This window comes from Salvelinus fontinalis, chromosome 7 (genome assembly GCF_029448725.1).
Source record: "Salvelinus fontinalis isolate EN_2023a chromosome 7, ASM2944872v1, whole genome shotgun sequence".
NCBI classification, from domain to species: Eukaryota; Metazoa; Chordata; class Actinopteri; order Salmoniformes; family Salmonidae; genus Salvelinus; species Salvelinus fontinalis.
The window spans coordinates 53,551,477-53,575,919 of NC_074671.1; the positions used below are offsets into that span (position 1 = coordinate 53,551,477).

A 24,443-nucleotide genomic window follows, 5' to 3' on the forward strand; every position below is an offset into this window, starting at 1 on the left:
AATAATCTCAACATGGTCTTATTTTATTATGAGACATCTGGAATGTGATTCCAAAGGACCAAATTAACTAGAATGTGTCTTAAAAATGTGATAAAATTATAATATAATAAAATAAATAGGAATACGTTTTGCCAGAAAGACTAGGCTACCTGCTCAGCCTTATCTTGAAAATGCCTCATGCCAGTGATGCATAATCATACGCATTTTTATTAAGGACCTACTACTGACATCTTCTGGCAGAACAAGGCACACATCTCTGTGGGGAAGTTCATAATCTACACCACAAGGGGGAGTCCTTTAGCCACTAAAAACTGCTTAAGGACGAACACCACCTTGAGCGCAGCAGCCTGTCCTTTGCGCGGTTGCTTTTCTTGCCTGTAAAAACAACGACTGTGGCTAAAAAGTAACGGCCAACAGCCAACTAAATGTTAAAAGCACTGTGGCTCTAAATGTGTATATGGTATATGCAATTGCGTATTCAGGGGATAATAGACTAACACCCACATTTGTCAATCCCCCTTTCCTAAATCTCAGCAGTTTGAGTTCCCTAATTCCCCTCCCCCCTCTTTTGAGAGGGGACACGGGATGAGCAGAGTTTTTGGAATGTGTGCAGCAGCTGCTACGTCACCGCGGTCTCTCCAGTCTCACTCCATCCGAAGATCTCAGTAAAGCTTGAGTCCGGTGGAAAAACAGTTTTTATGGACTCTAAAAACGTTGCGGACGGTAAGTTTGAGTTCTAACTAAAACTTAGAGTTCGATCAGAATGTTATTTATTTTATGAGATACACTCAAAAGGCACATAGGATGAAGTCCATGTTCAATAAATTAGTTTGCTGCTAAATTAAATGTCCTTTAGCCAATTTAGCTAGCTAGCGTGCTGACAGTAGTAACTAACGGACTAAACTCCACGCCATTGAGTGGAGTTTAGTCCGCTACCTAGCTAGTAATGTTTTTGAATATACAGACAGACGTGTGAGCTAGCTAATTTACTGGTTGCTATTTTGTTAATGTCTACAAAATAAACGTTACTTAGCTAGCTAAAGAACTAGTTACTACGCTATTAACTAATATAGCCTAGTTACATTTATAGCTAGGTAGCTAACTAACGTTAAAAAAAAAGTCCTAAAACTGTTTCTCCACATGCGTTCTGTTCTATTGTTGGGTTCAACTTGTCCCAACTTGAACTGTTTTGAGGCACAGTGCCCGTAATTGAGAGGGGCAACCAGAAGTGGATGATGCTGCAGAATATATATATATGGTTATTTGTCAACAGTCATTAGTTGTAAAAATTTGAGATACAAAGTATCTAACGTTAGTTCGATGAGAATAGCTGCGTGATTTGATTGATATGATTTGGTAATAGCAATCAAGCAATGTCATGCATGTTGAGAGCTTGACACTTCACTTAACTCAATTGGTTATGTGGCTTTTAATGCACAAATAGAAAAAAAGACTGAAGTTTAAGCATTTTTGTTGCAGATGTTAGCCAGACAGATATCACGTGGTCAGAATAGCAGAACATTAATTAAAATTGGTCATATATTATTACGTCAGTGTCATGGGTGACTTTACAAAAACATTGAAAACATCCAGCGTGCGAGGATGCTGTTGATGCTGCAGTCGCGTGCATTGTGGAATCATTTAGGATTGATTAGGTGCAATATTTTGATAACATATGTCTCCCCAGGGAGCCCATAAAGTGGGGCGAACTGTTCTGTTCCCATGGTGATCGAGAGGACGCCCTGCCTCGGTGTCGCGGCGTACAGCTGAAGGGGGCGTGCACCAATAGGGAACGACTTCTCGTTCTCTGTGTTCAATCTCATAAAGGCTCATGAAATCCACGATGGTAAGGACAACACGGCATCAACTCGACAGCAGCAGAACTGGGTAGATTACCATCGAATACGAATGTAATGCTTAGCCTTTTTTGTGTCATCTCATATGGTTCATTCATGTGCTGAGAGGTGGAATCTTTGCTTTCTTCTTCCATATTCTATACTCTGTTCATGCTGCTGTTGTATTGCTGTGATACCGGTGGAACGTTTGTTTCTCCCTGACCTTGATTGAGATGCTGCATTTCTAATCTGTAGCACAAAATAATCTATTCATTGTTGTCTGTCACAAATCAAATAAAAAAGAATAACCTAGTATAAATGTCTTGTTTTTTTTCAGCCATTTTACAATAACGTCTATTACCCATACCAGCCAGAGACCCAAGGGACCCACTCATCAGCTGGGATCCCCTCCCTCCTAAACTCCCCCCTGAGCCAGCCCTCCTCCAGCGGCCTGTGTCCTCCAGCACCACCACCAGCAGCCATGTCTGCCTCCACATCCACCACCATCCCGCCCTTCAAATTCCGGCCGCGACGCGAGAGCGTTGACTGGCGCCGGATCAGCGCGGTGGACGTGGACCTGGTGGCCAGCGAGCTGGACTTCCAGACCCTGCAGGAGCACATCACAGGGGTGACCTTCTGCAATGTGGAGGGGGAGCGTTGTGTCCGCTGCCAGAGCCCCGTGGACCCGGCGCTGCTCAAGCTCTTCCGCCTGGCCCAGCTGACAGTGGAGTACCTGCTGCACTCCCAGGAGTACTTGACCCTGAGCCTGGGGGCGGCCGAGGAAAGGCTGCAGACCCAGGCCCGCGAGCACCAGCAGCTCCTGGCCCAGCAGCAGAAGCAGGCGGACCAGGCCAAGGTACTGAAGACGGAGCTGAAGCAGAGGAAGAAAATCATTGCCCTCAACCAGCAGGCTATGATCAACATGACCAATTGCCATAAGGTACTGAACACCTCCTCACGCTGCCGCTTCTTCTCGGTGTCTGTTTCCATTTGTATTGTACAACAGTTAGTCCCCCCACCCACCTTCCTCATGGGTCCCCCTCTTAGCCATTGTTCCCCGGGCGGTATTCAGAGCTGCTTTAGCTTTGTTCAATTATCATTGTCAGAAGAGTGAGAATGTTAACAGGAGGTCTTCTTTGTACATATCTACCTCGGTTACCTCGTACCCCTGCACATTGTCTCGGTACTGGTACCCTGTGTATATAGCCAAGTTATCGTTACTCAATGTGAATTTATTCCTTGTGTTATTATTTTTCTATAATGATTTTTTTTCTGTATTGTTGGGAAGGGCCTGTAAGTAAGCATTTCACTGTTAGTCTACTGTTAGTCAAGCTGTTGTTTACGACGCATGTGACAAATCAAATTTGATTTGGTCTAAATGAATTATACCATTTAAATCAGAGAAATAGGTTCACCTCGTCCCGTAGCTGTAATGTGGCCACTTTATAAGGATTGGGAGACGTAATCATTATCAGCCTTGTTTTGGGACCTAAACAATAGGATTGTGCTCTGAGCAGATGGTGTCAGCTGATGATAATTAGACCTACTTCTTTTAATCCACTTACAGAAGGGTGGCAAGAGACGGAACCAAAATGACTGAACCACCTCCCCCACCCTCATTCATGTTTCCATAATGACATTGGTATCGCGTCAACGTGTCGTTTTGATGTTCTTCTATTTTCTACACCAGAAATGTATGCATTTATTGTACAGATGTAGAATAGAAGGATTCTTATATTTTTAACGGGCATTGCTGTTGAATAGGGCCCAGCTGTTGCCAAGGCAACACCTAGTGTTTCATATGACTGAGCATTGTTGCTAGGTGAGAGTGCCCTGCCCGGCAAACAGGCACGTTGATAACCGAGGCGTCTGTACAGCTCAATTATTGATGGGCCACCATGCATCCAAAAATAGACCTAGATGTGTTGATTGTTTCACACAGGTACTCAAATGTATTGCGTCAAGCTACATTTACAGATACAGAAACTTCAACAGATATACAGAATGCACAGTGTATCTGATACACAGTATCTAGCCTAATTGTCTGCAATTCGCAGAAATGTTGCCTAAATTGTAGTACTTTTATTATTCAAGAAACGTCCTGCCTATTTCAGCCTGTGTGTTGTCAATGCAATCTAGTAAATTAACGTTTTAGTCCGCTTTTTTTATTACCGTCTCGCACATCTAGACACGGCAAACGGATGCCAACAGACACACAACCGCCTTGATTCTATCAAGGACCAGACCTAATTCAATTTCACTGGCGATTTACAAAGTTATTCCAGAGCAGCAATGCAATTACAGCACACAACAACAAGGGTCTCTGTTGTAGAAACCACCACTTCCCCTGCAGCATGGTAGAGCACCAGCACGCGAGGCAACAAGGTATCGGTGGCAGTGCGGCTCAGTTTGAATGAAGGCACAGATGCGTGCTGTGTTGGTGTCGGGCGTTAAATGTGGCGTGTGATGTGGTTGCTCCGGCGTTGAATATGCCCCGTCTGTCACTCCCCCTGTGAGCTGGAGCGAGGTGACGCCAGGCATATGGGGTGAATCACGTCACACACGCTATGTCGATCTGTCTCCCAGGAAACAGTCCCTGAAGCTTAATGGTATATAGTATAGTCGCGGCTTGAGCTTTGGGTTCAGATGTGTTTATTTCTTACACACAGCCCAAGTTGCCTATTGCGAAATTGGCCTTACATTTGATCTATAAGTGAATACAACATGTATTCAGACCATTGATTCGTTGCAATCATTGCATGGGAATGTACTGTAGATGTATAATTCTGTTTCCTTTTCTTTTCCTTTAGTGTCAACATTGTGATAAAGCCTTCATGAATTCCTCCTTTCTCCAGAATCATATGCAACGTCGCCATCCAGACGAGTACGACAGCCGTAAGTCAAGAGAGCTTTAAAAGGTTCGATCATCAGTTTAGAGACAACGGTAGGGAAAGTAACAGTCAGTCAGGTAAGAAGGGTCGCTGCAGCCAACCACCCTGTCTCCCCTGACAGTCCCATAGGGAGTCCCACTGGTATGGGTGTCCCCAAGCGCACCGCAGTGTTCCTGCAATGCTGGGAAACCAGTTCCTATGACATCCCACTCTAGTTTGCAGCAGCAGTAGACATGTCACACACTCCCAGTCTAGCAGAACGAGAGAGATGTATCATTGAGCCCAGCCCTGAAACACTAGTTAGGCTAACTTTTTCTTCATTAGTATGTCTCTGTGATTGTTTCTGTCAGAGTTAAGGACAGGCAACCAGAGGAAAGTGAAGAGCATTGCAGATGAGGAGGAGATCAGTCGGCTGAAAGGGCAGCTGAGTTACACCACATCTGAGCTGGAGTCACAGAGGCAAGCCCTCTTGGCCAAAGCCTCTCAGGTGGGACAATAAGAACCGTGCTTGTTTCCATGGCATTGATCAACTCTGTTATTGAACGCAATGTTTGCACTTGCGTATTTGTTGAGAGATTTTGACCATTTTTATTCTCTTTTCATCTGTAGGAAAGAGACCAGCAGTCCATGCACCAGGATTTGATGAGAAAGCTAGAGAGCTGGAAGGAAGAAGAACACAGGAAGATGGAGGAGATGAGAGTCGGTTTCCGGAGGGAGATAGAGATACTTCACAACAGGAACGCTCTTCTTCAACAAGTGAGTCCACTAGTCCATTTGGCGAAGCGCTGACTTTCATGGTTCTGTGTCCAATTTAAACTGATGCGCTGGTGATTTGGTTCTGTAAGTCAGGGAGGTTTTTGTTTGAATGATTGGATGTGATCTGTACAGAAAGTGGACCTCAAGATGACCACTCCTGAGAGGAGGCCCAGTCCTGCTCCCCAGCAGACTGACCAAGACATGGATGAAAAACACAAGGTTGTGGTCCAGAAAATGGATCAGAAACACAAGAAACTGGTAAGCAGCTAAGCAGTACTTCTTCTCTTAAATATTTCAAGTTGTGATTAAAATGATTTTTTTTATCAACTATTTATTTTGTTACAGGAAGAAAGGTTTACATCAAAAATGGAAAAAATGAAGGCAAACCATGAGAGTGAGAAAAATCAGGTATCTGAAGTTTTCATGAAGAATACTGGTTAACAGAACTACTTGTGAGTTCTGTTGAATAGTTAATGGTCAGCGGAGAGCCTTGAAAGAGGCAGCCATCGCAGTGGGATCTCTAACGTCTACGTCTGTTCTATGTCTCCTCTTAGTGGCAGGATCAGTTTAGCAGGTTGGAGTCGTCTGTGGTGGAGTGGCAGCAGCAGAGCCAGAGGCAGAAGGAGGAGAGTGACCAGCGGCTTCAGGAGCGGGACGTAATCATCCTCTCTCAGCGACAGCAGGTCAGTTCACTCACCACCACCCCCTGGCGACCCGGCCACCGGGGCAGCTGGGAATATGAGGAAACTGGGCGCCTACTTGGCCCTCATACAGGAAATCCTGGATTGATGGTGCCGGATGGACATGTCATGTTTTCACACACTCATATAGTGTAGTCGTCAGGGCCGCTCTGACTTCATAAGCATGTTAAAAAGTTTCATTAAATTAGATTACGCCCTTGGGGTTCAACAGCAGGGGTTGAATACAAAACATACAAAAAATATATAATTAAGAAATGTAGCTAATTGTACTTCTTCATTTCACAGATAAAGCATATGTCTTCAAATCCACCTACTAAAGTAGTTGAAGTTCCAGGTATGCATACTTTTTCATTTACTTTATTTTTTGCATTACTATGTTTATATTTACTAATATTTGGATATTAGCTTGAATCTGGATACTATCTTGAGCTTGGATATTAGCTTTAATCTGGATGTTAGCTTGAACTTGGATATTAGCTGTTTATAGTTCTGTAAAGAACCTGTTATTACTGACTATTGTTCCTACTTTGTATGTTTCAGTGATCATAACAGCCCCAGCGCCAGAGCCTAAACCAAAGAGAGTAGTGAAGGGTAAGTTATTAGCAGGAGATTCCCAACCATATGTAGCTCAGTCATTCTAGACATCTGCATCCTTTTGCTCAGAGAAAAGGTATGCTAGCATGTAACAAGGCTGTTCTGGCAGCGATCTCTCCCTGTTGATCAGACCTCCCAACAAGACACCATTCGAGATCAATGTTATTGTTCCCTCTACCTGAGTTCCCTCTTCCTAATTCCCGCTCTTGTCTGACCTCTGACCCCCTGTGTTGTCCAATCAGAGCAGCCTCCCTCTGCTCCTAAACTGGATCCTATAGAGGAGCTGTCTGAGGAGGACAAAGGTAACACAGTCTAGACGGCAGCAGCGTCTGTCTGTCTGCTCCATGCATGCTCTCTGCACGGACGTGTCAGTCGGTCTGTGATGCCTGCCATGTAGTCAGTGAGCATTTGTGAAGTCGAGTCAGTCAAAGCCACGTTGGCCCAAAAATGCAGCAAGATGTTCTCTTCTGCCCGTCCCTCTCCAGAATCCTGTGGCTGTTAGCTGTAGTTATCTATGGCACAGGTCCTTTGTAAATGGAAGAAAAGGAAGCTCATATGCACCGCTCTCTCTCTCAAATCATTTTCATGCTTGCCCAGCCTGTCCTCTGAAACTACAAAGGCGTCTGTTATTTTGAGTGTGTTATCAAGTGTATGTGTGTAACTACTGTACCTGTCTGGTGCTTGTCATAGACTCGTCCAGCGTGTCTGAGAAGAAGCCAGTTGTTGTAATGAAGCAGCCGTCTTCTGTGACCAGTGTCCTGAGGAAGAACCCCAACATCAAGAGGGAGCTGCGTCCCGCCCTGGAGCAGGCACTCCTAGAGAAGCTCGAGTCCCTGGGAGTCAAACCGGTATGTACTGTACCTTCATGAGTACAAATACACAATGGCATCTTTAAAATCACTCTGTGGAAGATCTATGCCATTAAAGAGTCAGCCTGACAGATCCACCATCAAAAACATACAACAAATTGACTTCACTTATAGACTTGAGGGATCATTTGTTTCCCCAGTAAAGATAATCCTTATGATAGTTAAGCGTCTTCCGTTTTCTAATCTACACAACTCTGTAGGGTCTGAGGGGACTCGGAGGCAGCGAGTACAGTGATCTCATGGCTAAGTTGCACTCGGAGAGAGAGAGAGTGGCGAAGGACATTCCGGACTATTGGCGTCACCGTGAGGATGTGGCTCACACACTGCGTCTGAGACTGAAGGACAAGAGGACGGAGAGTGACTCTGCCCCCGAGCAGCGGGTCAAACCAAAACAACCCACTCAAGGTAGATGTATTTATTATGGATCCCCGTTAGCTGCTGCCGAGGCAGCCGCTACTCTTCCTGGGGTCCGGCAAAATTAAGGCAGTTATACAATTTAAAAAAACATTACAATCCAATCATTACAGAAGTCACAACACACTAACCCTAACCACATATCTACAATGCAAAATCCATGTACGTGTGTTGTATGTTATAGTTTGTGTGTATGCATGTGTCTGCCTGTGTTTGTGTTACTTCACAGTCCCCTCTGTTCCATAAGGTGTATTTTTACATGCTTTGTAAATCTGATTCTACTGCTTGTATCAGTTACCTGATGTGGAATAGAGTTCCATGTAGTCATGGCTCTATGTAGTACTGTGTGCCTCCCATAGTCTGTTCTGTTCTTGGGGACTGTGAAGAGACCTCTGGTGGCATGTCTTGTGGGGTATGCATGGGTGTCGGTACATTCAGCATGTCAACACCTCTTACAAAGACAAGTAATGATGCAGTCAATCTCTCTTCCACTTTGAGCCATGAGAGATTGACATGCATGTCATTAATGTTAGCTCTTCGCATACTTTTAAGGGCCAGTCGTGCTGCCCTATTCTGAGGCAACTGCAATTTCCCCAAGTCCCTCTTTGTGGCACCTGACCACACTACTGAACAGTAGTCCAGGTGTGACAAAACCAGTGCCTGTAGGACCTGCCTTGTTGATTGTGTTGTTAAGAAGGCAGAGCAGTGCTTTATTATGGACAGACTCTTCCCCATCTTAGCTACTGTTGTTTCAATATGTTTTGACCATGACAGTTTACAGTCCAGCGTTACTCCAAGCAGTTTAGTCACCCCAACTTGCTCAATTTCCACATTATTTATTACGAGTTGTAGGTGAGGTTTAGGGTTTAGTGAATGATTTGTCCCAAAAACAATGCTTTTAGTTTTAGAAATATTTAGGACTAACTTATTCCTTACCACCCATTCTGAAACTAACTGCAGCTCTTTGTTAAGTGTTGCAGTCATTTCAGTCTCTGTAGTAGTTGACGTGTATAGTGTTGAGTCATCCGCATACATAGACACACTGGCCTTACTCAAAGCCAGTGGCATGTAGTTAGTAAAGATTGAAGAAAGTAAGGGTCCTAGTTGGCTTTTTTACCCAAAATTTTATTTAAGGTGCTCCAAAGCTTTTTACTATCATTCTTTATATCACTTATCTTTGTTTCATAGTATAGTTTATTTTGATTTAGTTTAGTCACATGATTTCTTAATTTGCAGTAAGTTTGCCAATCAGTTGGGCTGCCAGACTTATTTGCCATACCTTTTGCCTCATCCCTCTCAACCATACAATTTTTAAATTCCTCATCAATCCAAGGGGATTTAACAGTTTTTACATTCATTTTCTTAATGGGTGTGTGCTTATTAGTAACTGGAATAAGCTATTTTATTAATGTGTCAAGTGCAGTGTCTGGTTGCTCCTCATTACACACCACAGACCAGCAAATATTCTCTACATCAACATATGAATCACTACAAAACTTATTGTCTGACCTCTTATATAGTATATTAGGCCCTGCCTTTGGAACTTTGGTTTTCCTAGATATGGCTACTATATTGAGATCACTACATCCTATGGATTTGGATACTGCTTTAAAGCACAATTCAGCAGCATTAGTAAAGATGTGATCAAAACATGTTGATGATTTCATTCCCGTGTTGTTTGTAACTACCCTGGTAGGTTGACTGATAACCTGAACCAGGTTGCAGGGACTGGTTACAGTTTGAAGTTTGTTATTGAGTGAGCAGCTTGATGAGAGCCAGTCAATATTTGAATCACCAAGGAAACATACTTCTCTGTTGATATCACATACATTGTCAAGCATTTCACACATATTATCCAGATACTGACTGTTAGCACTTGGTGGTCTATAGCATGTGGGGAGTATGAGGACTTAGAACTTTTAACGCATTCAAGAATGTTCATGTAGTTTTTGCTGAGGAGTTCATGTTTCATCTCGTGGGTCTATTCCATTCTCTGGTGATAGTTTGCTAGCATGCTGCTGGTGACATTAAACAAGTCCCCCTTAATCAATGTAACAGTTTAAGCCTTAAGCGGCTCGCAACAGGAGTTATGTTCGTCACTGTTTTAACCTACTTAGGCCTCGAGACGTCCTCAAACAAACAAATCAGCTGATTGTTGTTGTTCTGTCCCTCCCTACAGTGACCCAGGCCAGACAGCTGTCCAGCAGCCTTTCCTCCAAGGTGACCCAAGTGATGTCAGGACCCACAGCAGCGCCTGCCAAACAGCTGCAGACGACCCCCCAGCCTGCCCCCCGGACCCTTACCAGTACCCTGCCCAAGACCTCCACTCCAAAGTAGTTACCGAGTCAGAATCTCCTGCTGTTTGTCTCAATGCATGCCAGATAGACACCCTGTCTAAAGAGACTACCTCGCCACTGGCTTCATTTATGTGGTGTCAGTTTCTTATTACCTTATAAGGGAGTGATTGATTGTACGTTCATTTCAAATTATGACATTGCCTTTGTTCTCGTAGGACCCCTCCTTTCAGCTCAGACGATGAGTCATCATCAGAGGAGGAAGAGGAGGAGGAGCCACCTCAGAAACCCAGACAGGAGCAGAGAGTCCCTCATCACAGAGCCTCCCAGCCCAAACCAACACAACCCAAGACCACCCCCCATCACAAACTCACCCAGTCCAAACCGGTCCAGGCCAGATCAAGCCAGCCCAAACAGGTCCAGCCCATTACCACCCAGGCTCAGCCATATAAAACCCAGCAGCTCAGAAGCACTGCGGTCAACACGACCAAGACAGCAGTCACTGTGGTAGAGAGCGAGGGAGAGTGGACAGAGGGGAGTGAGTTGGAGGAGGTCGACCCACAACAGCTCCAGAACTACAAAGACCAGAATGGGAACGTACAGAAGACTACAAACAGTAAGAGGGACTTTTGTTGTTTTTACACCACGAGGCTGATTTACTCCTTTGTGTGATTTACTCCTTTAAGTGCTAATATCAGATAACAACACACATATCTCAAATCTACAGCCTTTTCTTTTAGTTGTGTGTTTATTGAAAACTGTTGCCCATAGGTTTTTATGCATTGTGCTGACCATATTTGTCTTTCCAGATAACCTGGTCAAAGACTTGACTAAGAGCCTGGAGAAGCAGCTTGCAGACAGAGGACCAAAGAAGCCACTAGGGGGAGTGAGCATCTTACCAGAGAGGAAAGACAAAGACGTTGTACAGGAACTCAAGGTGAGAAATCCTCTCTCGTCTCCTCTCTGCAGTGTCATCATCAACTCAGAGAACAAACAGAACATTTGCTGACGTCAGAATGTTCTCATATCCTAATCGTGTTCATCTGGACTGTTATGTGGCGTTTCAGTATACAAACGAGGATGAGGAGGATGACTGGGATATCTCCTCGTTGGATGACCTATCGGTACCCGCCCCTGTGGGCAAGCCCACCGCCCCCGTGAGGAAGAGCCTGGAATCAGACAGCACTACCAGTGTCTGGGGAACATCCACCGGGAAGGGGCAGAAAACAGGTCAGTCTCACTCACTCTCACAGACCCGGCTCCATTCAGGTCCCTTTATCCTTCACCTTCAGCCTCTGATGATGTTTATCCATTCCCCAGGTTTGAATGAAGCCGGAACCGGCAGCACTCTGAAGAGCAGCCTGGTCTCTGTCAGCGACTGGAGTGACGATGATATATAGTAATATGGAGGTGATACAGGTTTACAGTTCTACAATGATAAAACTCAATATTACATTCATAGGAATTCTTTGGAAGGCAAATATACTTATACATGATTTACCGATACTGTTAGAATTACAGTTGCATATAAAAGAGACTTAAGGAAGAGATCCTCTGCTCAGGACACAGTTTATCTCTTGAGATATACACCTATGACAGTGGTAGCCATCTGCCTTGTGGCGGTTTTCAGTGTTTTTATTTTATATACAGATTATATATTAGCTACAGGGAATTGTCACCTTAGAGGTTTTATGAAATGTGATATTGCACTCCATGTGAGGTACTTGTATGATTTGTGTCAAAACAATTTACATGACATTTGTAAGACATTTGAATGTCCTATGGAAGAAAATAATTTTTGTTTGTATATAAAATATTTATACATGCTAGTAGACAAGCAATACAACATTTGTTTTTTAATCAAATGAAAACTTTCATCCCTTTCCTTGATGTCAATTCAGTTCACTACAGGAACACAGTTATATGTTAGTAAAACAGTCATACATGAGGTATCTACAAGGTGTAGGTGGTGAGACAGTTACCAAATCAAATTGAGTCAGTTCCCACAATGTTTTCATGGTAACTAACGGCCAATGATATGAAGCAGTGTATTTCCTGCAGTACAGGAGCTACTGCAGCTCAAACTAAATCGTCCCAGTGGTCCTTGTTGTCTTGATCCTTCTGCCACCTCAGCTCCCTTGGACCTATTGTGGCATTGGAGTCACTCTGGAAGAGTTTGGCATCATGTATGTGCGTCTGGTCCAAGCTGTGGCATAGGAGTTAGGTCTGCGGGGCCTTTTCTTTGAACCCGAAGACGGAGCAAGAGAATTGTGAGATGATGAACATATCCGACACAAAATATATTCATTTGATGCAATCTATTGTCTTTCGGGTGAAGCAGGAATATTGTGGAAAGTATTACGTCAAGCGTAGACCCTCCTTTCCAGAGAAGAAACTGAGTACGAAACCACCGGTGATGAGCAAGAGCGAGCCTCCCCAGCCAATGAAAAACGCTGCTCCGATTTCAAATCTGAAGAGAAAAAATTTGAAGGCATATACTGTATACTTAACTACTTAAAACGAATGTTGTTCTAGTGTGTTCCAGCAGTCTCATTGGGGGAAAAATCTACTCACTTTTGTGCCTTGAAATTGGGATCCACAAACGCTGATCTTACTTTGTTACCCCACCAGGAGTACACGATCGGGCCAGCAAATTCTAGGAGGAAAACAGCTATTATTATCATATTTAACTAGGCAAGTCAGTTAAGAACAAATTCTTATTTATAATGATGGCCTACCCCGGCCAAGCCCCGATGACACTGGGCCAATTGTGCACCGCCCTATAGTATTCCCAATCACAGCCAGTTGAGATACAGCCTGGAATCAAACCAGGGTCTGTAGTCACGCTTCTAGCACTGAGATGCAGTGCCTTTGACCGTTGTGCCACTCGTGACTGCTGCGCCACTTCGGTTACTAATCAGGTACACCATAAACATATCTTACCAGACGCCAGATAGGTGATTCCCCCGGCGAAGGTGACCCGTGTGTTGGCGAGCTCTGACCCTCCAATCTTGGTGCACTTCATCCCTATCAGTGTGAGGGCTCCAGCGAAGAACTCAAGGATGACAGAACAGATGGACAGAGCCCTTACTGAGTGAAGGAACGCTGATGCAAAGAGTAGAACACTCAGTTAAACAGGAAGCCAAAGTACAGGACTACATTTATGTATTATACACTGAGTATACAAAACATTAGGAACAACTTCCTAATATTGAGTTGTACCAACCCCCGTTTGCCCTCAGAACAGCTACAATTCATCAGAGTATGGACTCTACAATGTACAACAAGTCCCGTGTTGCTCACTTGTTAGAGCATGGCACTTGCAAAGCCAGGCTTGTGGGTTTGAATCCCATGGAGGACCAGTATGAAAATGTATGCACTCACTACTATGAGTTGCTCTGGATAAGAGTGTCTGCTAAATGACTGAAATGTTTTTTTTTAAATGTGTCAAAAGTGTTTCACAGGGATGCTGGCCCATGTTGGCTCCAATGCTTCCCACAATTGTGTGAAGTTGGCTAGATGTCCCAAAAAAAGCCAACAGCGTTGAAGTTCTTGACACAAACCGGTGTGCCTGGCAGGTACTACCATACCCCATTCAAAGGTACTTAAGGCTTTTGCCTTGCCCATTCACACCCTGAATGGCACACACACACAGTCCACAGTCCTTTAAGCTTTCTCCTTCCCTTCCTCTGCACCGATTGAAGTGGCAAGTGACGTCAAGAAGGGATCATAGCATTTACCTGGATTCACCTGGTCAGTCTATGTCATGGAAAGATTGGGTGTTTTTAATGTGTTGTATACCCCGTGTATATTGGAGTTTGTGGATTCCACTCTATGGTATCGCTACTTCTGTCTGCAAAATGTTGATCATGATATTTATATTCATACTTCTGCCCTGCCCCATTATCTGCCTGTAATGTAGTACTGTATAAGAGCATCTGCTGAATGGCAATCAACTGCACCGAACTGCACTGAAGATCTTGATTACAACCCTCCAAGTTGTAAGAGTCAATATCCCATCATGTATCATCAGATGTTAGGTGTCCATATTAAGACAGAATCACACATCCATGGAAGTTGTGACAAGCTGACCAGAACATACCTGGTAGTACCACCATGGAGGGGTACTCTTTGCAGTCGGACACCCCCGTTGAGTTTGAGACACAGTCATTCCAGAGGTTAGAGAAGTAGTTGCCGGTGGTGAGCACCACGCTGCCCACTCCAGACCAGGTCCAGTACTCTATAGCCAGGGTGGAGCTCACCAGAATCCAGCCAGACACGACACAAAGCAGCCTATCTCCATGTACATCATCACCGTCCTATGCTTCATGATGATGGTGATAAGGAGAATGCTCTCCTTGAGCTTGGCAGTGGTTACAGGGGAAAAAAAGCTATGCTTATGAAGAGGATTTACCAGAGAAATGGATGTAGTGAACAAAGCTGGAGTGAAGTTCCAGAGTTGCTCAGGGATCTTCGGTCTGTGGAAGTCAAGGTGCAGCCAGGCACTTGCATTGTTATGCCACTGATGCCTCCCAGTCAAACCAGCATTGTGGACGTTTGGCTTATCTCACAGGGTTTTGCTCCGTAAGCAAACGTCTCTTTTCCCACGATCCAGGGGGAGATAGCGTCATGGATGGGGATTCATGAAACTGGTTTCCTCCCTCCACTCGTATGGGGGTTTGACTAGGTCTCTCTCTCATAGCCCTTTATCTCAAATCACAGTGGGTGAACTGCTCCCTCCCAGCTAAGGTCACAAGACACTGGTGCATGTAACTGATTCATGTCAATATTCTCTGAACAAACTGATAATGATCTATGTAAAATAACCTATAGAGTAGAGCTGAGGACAGTATCCCAAAGTAGATCTTAATTGGACAATTTGTTTTGCCACAATAATTAAAATAGCATTTTAAAATGAAAAAGAACATTCTAATACACATGGAACAGCTACATAACAAAACAAACTTCAATCCCAGTGCAACATGCCACACGATCACAACCAATCACTGTAGAGGTGGGACTTGTTGGATCCCTTTGGCTCCTGTGACTGTTTTGATTGGCTGTTTTCTCTAGTTCAAAATTCTCTGGTGAGGGGCACCATGGGAGATCTGGAGGAGGGGGCCAATTCCACCCTGCTAGCGAATTAAGATAAGATATATTCAGAAAGCATGCACTCAAGCTTTATGCAAATCGCATTGTAGACTGAAAATACACCATTCATTTAGAGAAGCATGCTTATGTGGTGTTGTATGTAAATCAGGCATGTATGCTTATACTGTACTGTACATTTAACCTGTTTGAATGGGCTACTGTGAATATAGTGTCAGAGAACAGTATGGGTCCTAATATGATGAGGAAGCATCCCACTAGGCCAAGCCAAAGAGCAGATCCAATGTCATACCTGAGTAGGGAAAAATGTAGAAAAAAACTGCTTGATATTCCCATACGGTTTGTTACTCCAACATCTTCCCTCAGATTGTTCTATTTGCGACATTGCCTTAGTTTTGATAGGTCTGCTTAGGCATGTAAAAATGGCTGCTGCAACTGCGTTTATTAGCAATAACTGCTGATGTCTGAGACGCCTGCATGATGATGCGTCAGGGATTAGGAACCGAAGAAGAAAAACATATAGTCGGGATGAGGAAGTTTAAAACTCGTAAGTTAAAGTGATTTGTACGGTATGTGTCCTGAGAGAGGCAGCTGTTAATAGTAGTTTGTCATTGGTTCTCTGGTTTCCTCCAATGTAAGGGCACTCCATTCCAACAAAGGAAAACACAGTTCACCAGCCCCAGGGCTAGACCAATCATCAGAAGTCCTCTCACTCCCTGGATGTACACTGTGTTACACAGACGGGTCTCATTGCTTTGGAGGCTAATCAATTACTGTAACATTATGTACAAAATTAATTGAACCTAGCTTAGCCAAATAAAATAAATCGCAAATATCATGTATTGTTGTATTAGTCACTACGTATCATAGCTGTGTTAGCCTGCCAATATGCTTTAATTAATTAAGTTAAATTCAGAGAAAGATTCATATTAACAGACACTGCACCCGTAAGACTCCTGACTATTCCACACAGAGATACCAGATACGAGATGAGAGATTCTAGTACTCCAACCACGTTTCACCGTCCTCAGTACCCCAAAGTCCACACAGTTGACCACAGCGGTAGAGTCCTCAGAGCAGTCCTTCCACAGGTTGGACCAGAACCAGGTCACACTGACAATTGAGGACCCACCCTGTCCCCGACCTGGGCCACCCTCCAGTAGTCGATAGCCAGGGTGCAGGCTACAAACACCCAGTCCAGCATGGACACCACGAGGCCCAGGATCTGAACCAACTTCCTCCACATTCCTCTGTCTGGACAGGTGGAGAGGATCGCTCACAGGGACTACCGAGGGTAAGTTAATGGAGCTATTACAAGGTTACTGGTTTTACCCAATCTAGTCACGGAATTCACAAAAATGCATCCATTAAAAAGGATTCTATATTAGTTTAGAAGAGCACAAGATAGGAGCATCGGTCTGTCAGTTGGGCGGCATATCACTCTTGGTTTAAATAGGAAACAGTGTCCGGGCAGAATTGAGTGGCAACACCAAAAACAGAGACTGTTTACAGGCAACCTCCCTGACTGCTTTGGCAGGTATGACTGTGCTGACAATATTAGGAAAGTAACATCTAAAAGAGTTGGTGATTATTTATAGACCTATAAAATATCTTGATTTTGATTGGACTACATTTGAATCATTTGAAAAGGGAGAACAACAACAACAGCTTGGTCGAAAGGCAGAAAAGTCCTGCTTTAATGACATTATCAATAGCAATACATGAAACAATAAATGTGATGAAGCAGTTCATTTGATGATAGTGAAACACTCCGAGGACAAAAGGCCGTTAGATACAGAGACTTTCCCCCACATACAGATTCACAATTGGATCATCGTTGGGCTGTCATACGAGTCAAACATTTAATCGAGTTAATCAAAGGATTTGTTGTGATTCATCGCGATTCATCGCAAATTCAGTTTTTGCTCACATTGAGTTGTCCAAAGTAACGGTTAGCAAATCAGGTAAATTAATAAGGCACACTTAATTTAACCGCATTGTGTTTAGCTGTGTAAATTATGTATTTTGAATATTCTCACTGTATTTTGAAAGCTTTCAGACAATGCGATCAATCCCGATTTTAAAAAACAGTAATTCACTAAAATTCCAAAAAGTTAACGGATTAACTCTGACAGCCCTAATCATCATATACAGTATAGACAATTGTTACTTCAGTTCGATCCAGTCAAAATCACACATACTATGGACAGAACCAGGTCATATGTAGGAGTTTTTGATAAACGGTTCTCTCTCGCTCCTCCTTGACCCACTGGATAAAGAGGACACTGTACTACTGCTGCCGCTGCTCACCTCAGAGTGCACTGACCCATGAGACCTCGACCTCGATGGACGACCAGACGTCAAAGACCCACCGCCAGATTTCAAGGACTGCCCGGAGTTTGAGGACCGCCCAGACCGCTCTGATTTGGACGTGCGACCGGACTGACCAGACTTTGAGGAGATGGCAGACACATCTGAGTGTGCAGCTTTGGAAGAAATCTTAGATGCAGATGAAACCTTGATCTTTGGGGTGATCTGGGATACTGGGGACTGTACTGTGGTGGACTTGGCCTGGTCACTCTCAACCTCGGGAAGTTCAGGGATGACTAGAGTTTTGCTGGGAGAGATAACATACAAAATGAGAAAGAACAAATCAATGACAAGTGTATTATGAGTAAATGAATAACTATTCCATGATGAGCATGGCTATGCTTGTACTCACCTCTCGTCCCCACAAAGCAGTTTGCACACAGAGACCAAGTAGAACCAACCCCCTGTCATATGGAAAGCTGATCCCACCCAGCCAAGAAACAGAGGAGTCCCCAGGTCAAACCTGTGTGCGTGTGCGTGTGTGCGTGTGCGTGTGTGCGTGTGTGTGTGTGTGTGTGTGTGTGTGTGTGTGTGTGTGTGTGTGTGTGTGTGTGTGTGTGTGCGTGTGTGTGAGAGAGAGAGAGAATTAATATTATCTTGTAACTGAATGGAAAAACCTGCATCCAAGTCAACTTACTTTAAACCTTCAAAATAGGGGTTGAAGTATTCCCCGGAGACGTATTTTGCATAGACAGCATATCCCGACGCAGCCAGAAAGCCTGCATAAGATGAAGTGAGTCAGTCATCTACTCTCAATCTGCTACAGTGTGTATCACCAGGTTGCTTTCACAGAGGGAAAAGTCAACTGAAAGAATATGTTTACCGCTGATGATGTGACAGACTCCTCCAGTGAAGAGCTTCCTGTACTTCGCCTTGTCCTTGCCCCCGAGGAAGGTGCACTCCATCCCAATGAGACTGAGTACGAACCCCAGCATCCCCACAGACAGAGCACCCATCAGCAGGCCTCTCACAATCTGGATGTGGTCTGGTTGATTAGAACACAACCGAACGCACGGTCACATTTTACACTACAGTAGGCTTTATAACTTCAGTGGAATAACCAATGTCACTGTACTGAAACAGTCTAAACTCACAGAAGTTTGTCTGCATTGCTTAAAAGATAGAGCACAGTAATACTCACATATTAACATAATTTGTTTTAAGCCCAATTTTTGGGGAGTAAATTAACTTAACAGGCTGTCTTCAGATGTGTCCCTCTTGTTAATATACAACTTCATACCCACCATAGAAATAGAATTAGAACACAATATATTATGCATATCTCTATGGTACTTACTGTCCACGGACCAGAGCACAGGGAAGTCTTGGCAGTTGGTGACAGAAGTGGAGTCGGTGAAGCAAGCCTTCCACAGGTTAGACCAGTACCAGGCCACCTTGATGATAGCCGAGCCGCCCATGCCCCCGATGGACGTGACCTTCCAGCCCTCCATGGCCATGGTGCATGCCACAAAGATCCAGCCCAGCACTGTCATCAGGAAGCCCAGGATCTGCATCACGCGGATTTTCATCCTGATACTCCGGTGTGTGGAGTCAGTCTATGTGCTCTATATCTAGATAACCCTCAAGTTGTCTTATTATGACCGTCTCTGTTGCGTTTCTTTTCTCAAGATCTGACTTATTGGCGATTCCTTTTTCTCTCGTCTATACAATGTTGTGTCTCCTTGGTGGAGCCACCGTCCAGTGGAGCCTGAGTCTCCTGCTGTGCTGTGATGTAGAAGAAACTTGCTCATCCCAGTCATGCTTGGTAGCAGGGCTCAGTATGACTAAGGAGACAGTCATTTTGTGGCTCTAACTGGTTGTCACTTTTCCCATACTGCATGAGGGTGGATATGGGTCTGTTGCTGTTCAGGTTCCCAGGACCTTGTTTGGGTGCTAAAAAGTTTGACCTAGTTTGTCTCACGTTTCAAAAACCTCCATCTCTATGTCCCAAGCTGATTCCTTTTGATTTATTTGACTAATTCTGATCAAATGTATTCGAAGGACATTAACATGACCTAGTATGGCCCAAAGGCTATGGGATACAGTGCTGGTCTGACCTTAACTAGTTCAATAAGAACTCATTACCTGAGGAATTACAACTTCAGAGTCTGTTGAAGCTCTTCCATTGTCCGTTGACATTGCCTCGGGCTGCGGTAGGTTATTAGCTAGGTGTGCTGCCTGCTTCACTTATATAATTAAAACATAACGTCTTTGACCTCATATAATTATGCTTAAATCCACGGCTCTCTCTGATGGTATTAGTTGCATGGGGAATGATGGATTTTCTTGTGGTGAGTGAAGATGAGAAGGGTCTTCTTTGTACCGAGTCCCTCGGCTTATTGGCAAAGTAGATGGGACATTGGAATGGACCCACTGTTGTGATGCATGGACCTATATGGTGGTAATTCATGCTTTTCATTAATCAAGGGCTAATAAGAGAGAAAGAACAAAAGAGTGGTTGTCTTCGCTGGCAGAGCCTCACGTTAATCATGGGTTATAAAGCACAAATACCTGCTGAATAATAACCTTGATGAACCATGATAATTGAAAAAATATTAAATAAGATTCCATCCAAAGATGCATGCACAGAACATTGTTTGAATTTCTATCTGTCAATAGTTTGATTCTATGGTCCTCTAAATAAAAGTATAGAGGTCTGGTGGTGTCTTGTTGAAAGGCAACCAAACTGTGCCTCAACCACAGTCCGAATCAGACTCAACTTGTGTATTTTGTACGGAAACTATTTGCAGTAAATTTGGCAGAAATAAACTTGTTGGGGCAAGGATTCTGCTGGTGGCCTTCATGTTTGAATGTAGAATCTGATGTAACAAAATAAACATGAATTATGGATGCTTGTGAATCATGTGGCCATGCTGATGCTTCAATCTATACAAATTAGGAATCATAGACTTATTACATACTATAAAACTGTTTTTTTTATGGCGTATTCATCTCTTGATTCATTCTGAAAAATATGGACATCAAAATGGGAAATCACTCACCATTATTGATTTTGTCTAGATGTCTGGCTATCATCCAAACATAGTAGCGTAGTCAGAGTAGGTCCTCTGACCAACCAGAGCTGCGGGACACCTGACACTTGTTTACGGATACACAGGACTGGAGCAGGGAGCACGGGGCGGCTGCCAGCTGTAGCTCCATGCCAGCTGGTGAGAGTCCCCCGGCTCGGAGGGCCAAGAGGATTCGCGTAACAGGGTTAAGGTTTCCATTGATCAGAAGGTGGAGATAGATGGCAGGCGGCGGGGGGAAACTTCCGATTCCCATATCCGAGTCCGAACAAAGATCAACTGGGGCAGGACTGCTGTTGATTGGTAACTCTGTGATCAGTCGAGGCAACGGAAGCCCCTTTCTGTCTGTGGTGGCTGGTAGGGGGCCATCTTTCAGTGTGAGGTATATTGCAAAAATACAAGAACTTGACAGTTCTTGAGAGCGCACAATGCTCTCTATTGACTCTTCCTTCATCTAGGCTTCGCTTGTGGTCTGCTAAAGAGTGACAGCATATGGCAGACAGGCACTGGCTCCACAGTTGAGTTCCAGAGGTAGTTGTCATGAGACACTCATACAGAGGTCCATGTCAAAGTGATAAACCCTCAAATTAAAAAGTCCACTTATTCAATCGCCCTTTTCTTTATCCTTAATTCATTAATTTCATCGGATCATTCAGAGAAAATGATCACTGAATTCCTTATTGTATGCAAAAAAAACAACATTTATTGACATTGCCACTGTTTACAACATATTGGGAGATGTACAGGAATGAACCAATCGAGTAATGTCTTTAGATGACCTCAAACGGACACATATTCCTGATATTTGTTCTTGAGGCATATCTAATGAACAACAATGGATTTGGAAGAGCACCAGTCCGTTTGTCCCTTCAAGGTGACCCAGGAGCTCATAGTGTGATCCTAGCCAAACCGAATCTCCTGCCCTGTGAAGAAAACAAGCTTATCTGATTTATTTAGTTTATCGCCCGTTGACAGAAGAGACCTATTACCTAATGTGGTTTTAGAGAGGAGCCAACAATCTATTTCCTCTTGCTGATTTCAAGGGTTATTTCCACCAGCATTGTTTGTGCCACAGGGGGTGACGTCGTTCGAGTCAGTTATACAGCAGAGGCACAGGGACAGTAAGGAGTCTCCTTTGGCAGAGAAGACATCAAAAACAATGTTCTATGTACAGTGCATTGGAAAGAAGTGCGCTAGTATGGAAAATAAAAGCAGGTAGCATGCATCACACCCTTAGGTAATGTAATCACACAGGAATCCGTCTCAATAAGCAATTGGGGTTCTGGTTGAAGAGGTATGAAAAGGGGACCTCAACAAGCTTAGCCCAAGGTCACCTCATATGCAATAGTCCACGGTCACCTCATATGACCATATGCCAATGCCAGTGGTCCGTCCGTTGTCACACATAGGCATTCTTTCCAAACTGCCTTGAGTGTTCTGCTGGGTCTCGGGGGTCTGTGGGAACTGGCGATTTGTAGAAACCGTTGGCAGACTTGCCGGGTTTGTGACGCTTGGTTACCATTGACGTAGCACCACTGTAGGAGTACTCTGCTCGACTAGAGGAAAACACTAAGGGTTACTCCTTTGAGATATACAGTGTCCTCATTCCATTTCCATGGTCAAAACAAAAGTCAGAGTTCAGAAGACAGAGAAGTCTCCGGGTCTAAGACAATTGTAGTGACAGTTATTGAAGTAGCCTGGTACCTCATCCCACCCCGTACACTAGTTCCCTAGGCCCCCTACCCAAGGTGACTTTCACATAAATACATGGATACTATACACAAAGAAAACATTCAGTCATCAACATACAGTGCATGTCCTTATACTGTTATCACTATGAGACAAGATGTTGACAGTGATCCCTGGATATGCCAGTACTTAAACAACTTAATTACAGTTCATATTAAACTGCTTCATTGACTTACTGAATGACAAGCTTTACGATCCGTCTACTCTATTACAGATAACTTTCGATTTCTGTATCTCAGTCAACATGATGTTGAGATACGTACAGTACTTACAGATTACATAACACATTGAGTAAATGGAAGGGGGGGAAAAAACATGTCTATCAAAGTAATACTTTTCTGTAATTGATCATCGTTTAATTAATTGTACAAACTTGCCTGAAGCCCTCTGACAAGGAGAGGCAGAATATGAGTCCTCCTGAAATGCAGAGCACAGAGCCAGCCCAGCCAATGAAGAGCGCTGCGCCCAGTTCAAACCTGGCCACGAGAGGACGGGCATAGCCAGTAAAGCCAGTGACCAGTTAGTAAATACATGTGCTCGCTGCATTTTCATTTGTCGGCATGCAGTGCAGTAGGACATTAAGTAGCACAGTTAAGCTGAACACTTACTTTTGAGCAAAAAAGAGTGGGTCAAAGAACTCTGACGTGATCCTGTGTGCGTACAGGGAGCATGCAGTCAAGGAGCAAAGCCCTGCAGAGAAAACGGAGAGGACTCAGCTCTGGTCTAAATAGCAAGGAGTAGTTCAAATAGCATACAATATAATGAATATTCACCATTGAGTATGAAGTGAAGGCCTGCGAGGCCTGCTAGTCTGGCCTTGGTGCTCTCTGAGCCTCCGATCCTGGTACACTTCATTCCCATCAGGGCCAGGGTGGCTCCAAAGAACCCCAGGCACACAGACGCAATCATCAGGCCCCGACACACCTGGATATACGCTGGGTGGGTGTGTGTGTGTGTGTGAGGGAGAGAGAGATAAAGAGACAAACACTGAGTTATCTCACACTTGTAAAAGTGCTCTGACTTTCTCAGTTTTCCTCTCATTGCCACTTTAAAAGCATTGTATCCTCAAATGGCAGCTTGAACACCCGGTTCAAATGCTGCTCTGGCCTCTGGTAGTGTGTCTTTTAGAGGCTCTTGGGCTTAGGCCAACAAACCGATAGGGTTATCAAATTCCAAATACCACTTTTTTCAAAGCCAGCCATTCATCCCCAGGAGACGGATGCTTAAAATGTAACACATCTGTGATTAGGTCAAAGAAATCACACACACACACACACACACACACACACACACACACACACACACACACACACACACAGACACAGACACACACACACACACACACACAAAACAAAATACACATAATCACATACAATTACAATGACAATACAACATCACAGCAAAAATAGCAACCAGCTAAAGTTTGAACTGACCGTCCAGAGCCAGCATGGAGGGGAAATCTTTACAGTTGGACACTCCTGTAGAATCCGTGACGCAGGTCTTCCACAGGTTGGACCAGAAGGTCGCCGTGGTGATGACCGTCCCATCCACGGAGGACACCTTCCAGTAGTCAGTAGGCAACGTGGAGCAGACCAGGATCCATCCAGATATGGTCACGATGAAGGCAACGATCTCCGTGGCCATGTTGCTCATCCTCCTCAGATAGTCCTGTCCTGTCTGTTGTAGAGCTGGGTCAGGTAAGCTGGTTAACGGCAACTGCGGCAGATGAGACTGTATGTCTGTGGAGCTAAAGATAGTGGATGGAGAGCAGAGGCAGTCCAGGGTGAATGGTTAGGAGGTGAAATGTGTCAGTGGTTAAGATGTCGTAGCCT

General features: G+C 44.2%; 2 protein-coding genes and 2 pseudogenes across 5 annotated transcripts; 1 reads left to right on the top strand and 3 right to left on the bottom strand.

Annotated features, from left to right (window-relative positions):
* Positions 1–210: 210 nt before the first annotated feature.
* LOC129859684 (cilium assembly protein DZIP1-like) lies at positions 211–12,239 on the top strand. Of its 4 annotated transcripts, none has more exons than XM_055929751.1 (19): positions 211–723; positions 1,688–1,910; positions 2,173–2,775; positions 4,646–4,730; positions 5,077–5,213; positions 5,336–5,482; positions 5,615–5,740; positions 5,828–5,890; positions 6,037–6,165; positions 6,469–6,517; positions 6,724–6,774; positions 7,020–7,079; positions 7,468–7,625; positions 7,847–8,051; positions 10,240–10,393; positions 10,573–10,970; positions 11,164–11,291; positions 11,422–11,584; positions 11,675–12,239. In XM_055929751.1, the coding sequence occupies exons 3-19, from the start codon at positions 2,317–2,319 to the stop codon at positions 11,752–11,754; spliced, it is 2,592 nt and encodes an 863-aa protein (XP_055785726.1). In that variant the 5' UTR covers positions 211–723; positions 1,688–1,910; positions 2,173–2,316; the 3' UTR covers positions 11,755–12,239. The 4 variants fall into 4 exon arrangements, with proteins under 4 accessions (XP_055785726.1, XP_055785723.1, XP_055785724.1 ...); XM_055929748.1 differs by having other exon boundaries at positions 1,688–1,846; XM_055929749.1 differs by having other exon boundaries at positions 1,688–1,846; positions 2,206–2,775.
* Positions 12,240–15,989: 3,750 nt separating this feature from the next.
* On the bottom strand, positions 15,990–16,709 carry LOC129859685 (claudin-10-like; annotated as a pseudogene).
* A 451-nt stretch (positions 16,710–17,160) lies between these two features.
* On the bottom strand, positions 17,161–20,284 carry LOC129858854 (claudin-10-like; annotated as a pseudogene).
* A 586-nt stretch (positions 20,285–20,870) lies between these two features.
* Positions 20,871–24,431, bottom strand: LOC129858855 (claudin-10-like). The gene is made up of 5 exons (XM_055928091.1): positions 24,045–24,431; positions 23,385–23,546; positions 23,220–23,301; positions 22,989–23,087; positions 20,871–22,418 (listed from the first exon to the last, which is right to left on the bottom strand). The coding sequence occupies exons 1-5, from the start codon at positions 24,262–24,264 to the stop codon at positions 22,262–22,264; spliced, it is 720 nt and encodes a 239-aa protein (XP_055784066.1). The 5' UTR covers positions 24,265–24,431; the 3' UTR covers positions 20,871–22,261.
* Positions 24,432–24,443: the final 12 nt, after the last annotated feature.

Bases quoted from the DNA above. Each gene is read 5' to 3' on its own strand.
- LOC129859684 (XM_055929748.1), top strand. The intron at 2,776-4,645 runs GTACTGAACACC...CTTTTCCTTTAG, and splicing joins ACATGACCAATTGCCATAAG to TGTCAACATTGTGATAAAGC. The intron at 7,626-7,846 runs GTATGTACTGTA...ACAACTCTGTAG, and splicing joins AGTCCCTGGGAGTCAAACCG to GGTCTGAGGGGACTCGGAGG.
- LOC129858855 (XM_055928091.1), bottom strand. From the start codon at position 24,264: ATGAGCAACATGGCCACGGAGATCGTTGCCTTCATCGTGACCATATCT. The intron at 23,547-24,044 runs GTCAGTTCAAAC...ACACCCACCCAG, and splicing joins CTCCATGCTGGCTCTGGACG to CGTATATCCAGGTGTGTCGG. The intron at 23,302-23,384 runs GTGAATATTCAT...TTTTCTCTGCAG, and splicing joins CCTTCACTTCATACTCAATG to GGCTTTGCTCCTTGACTGCA.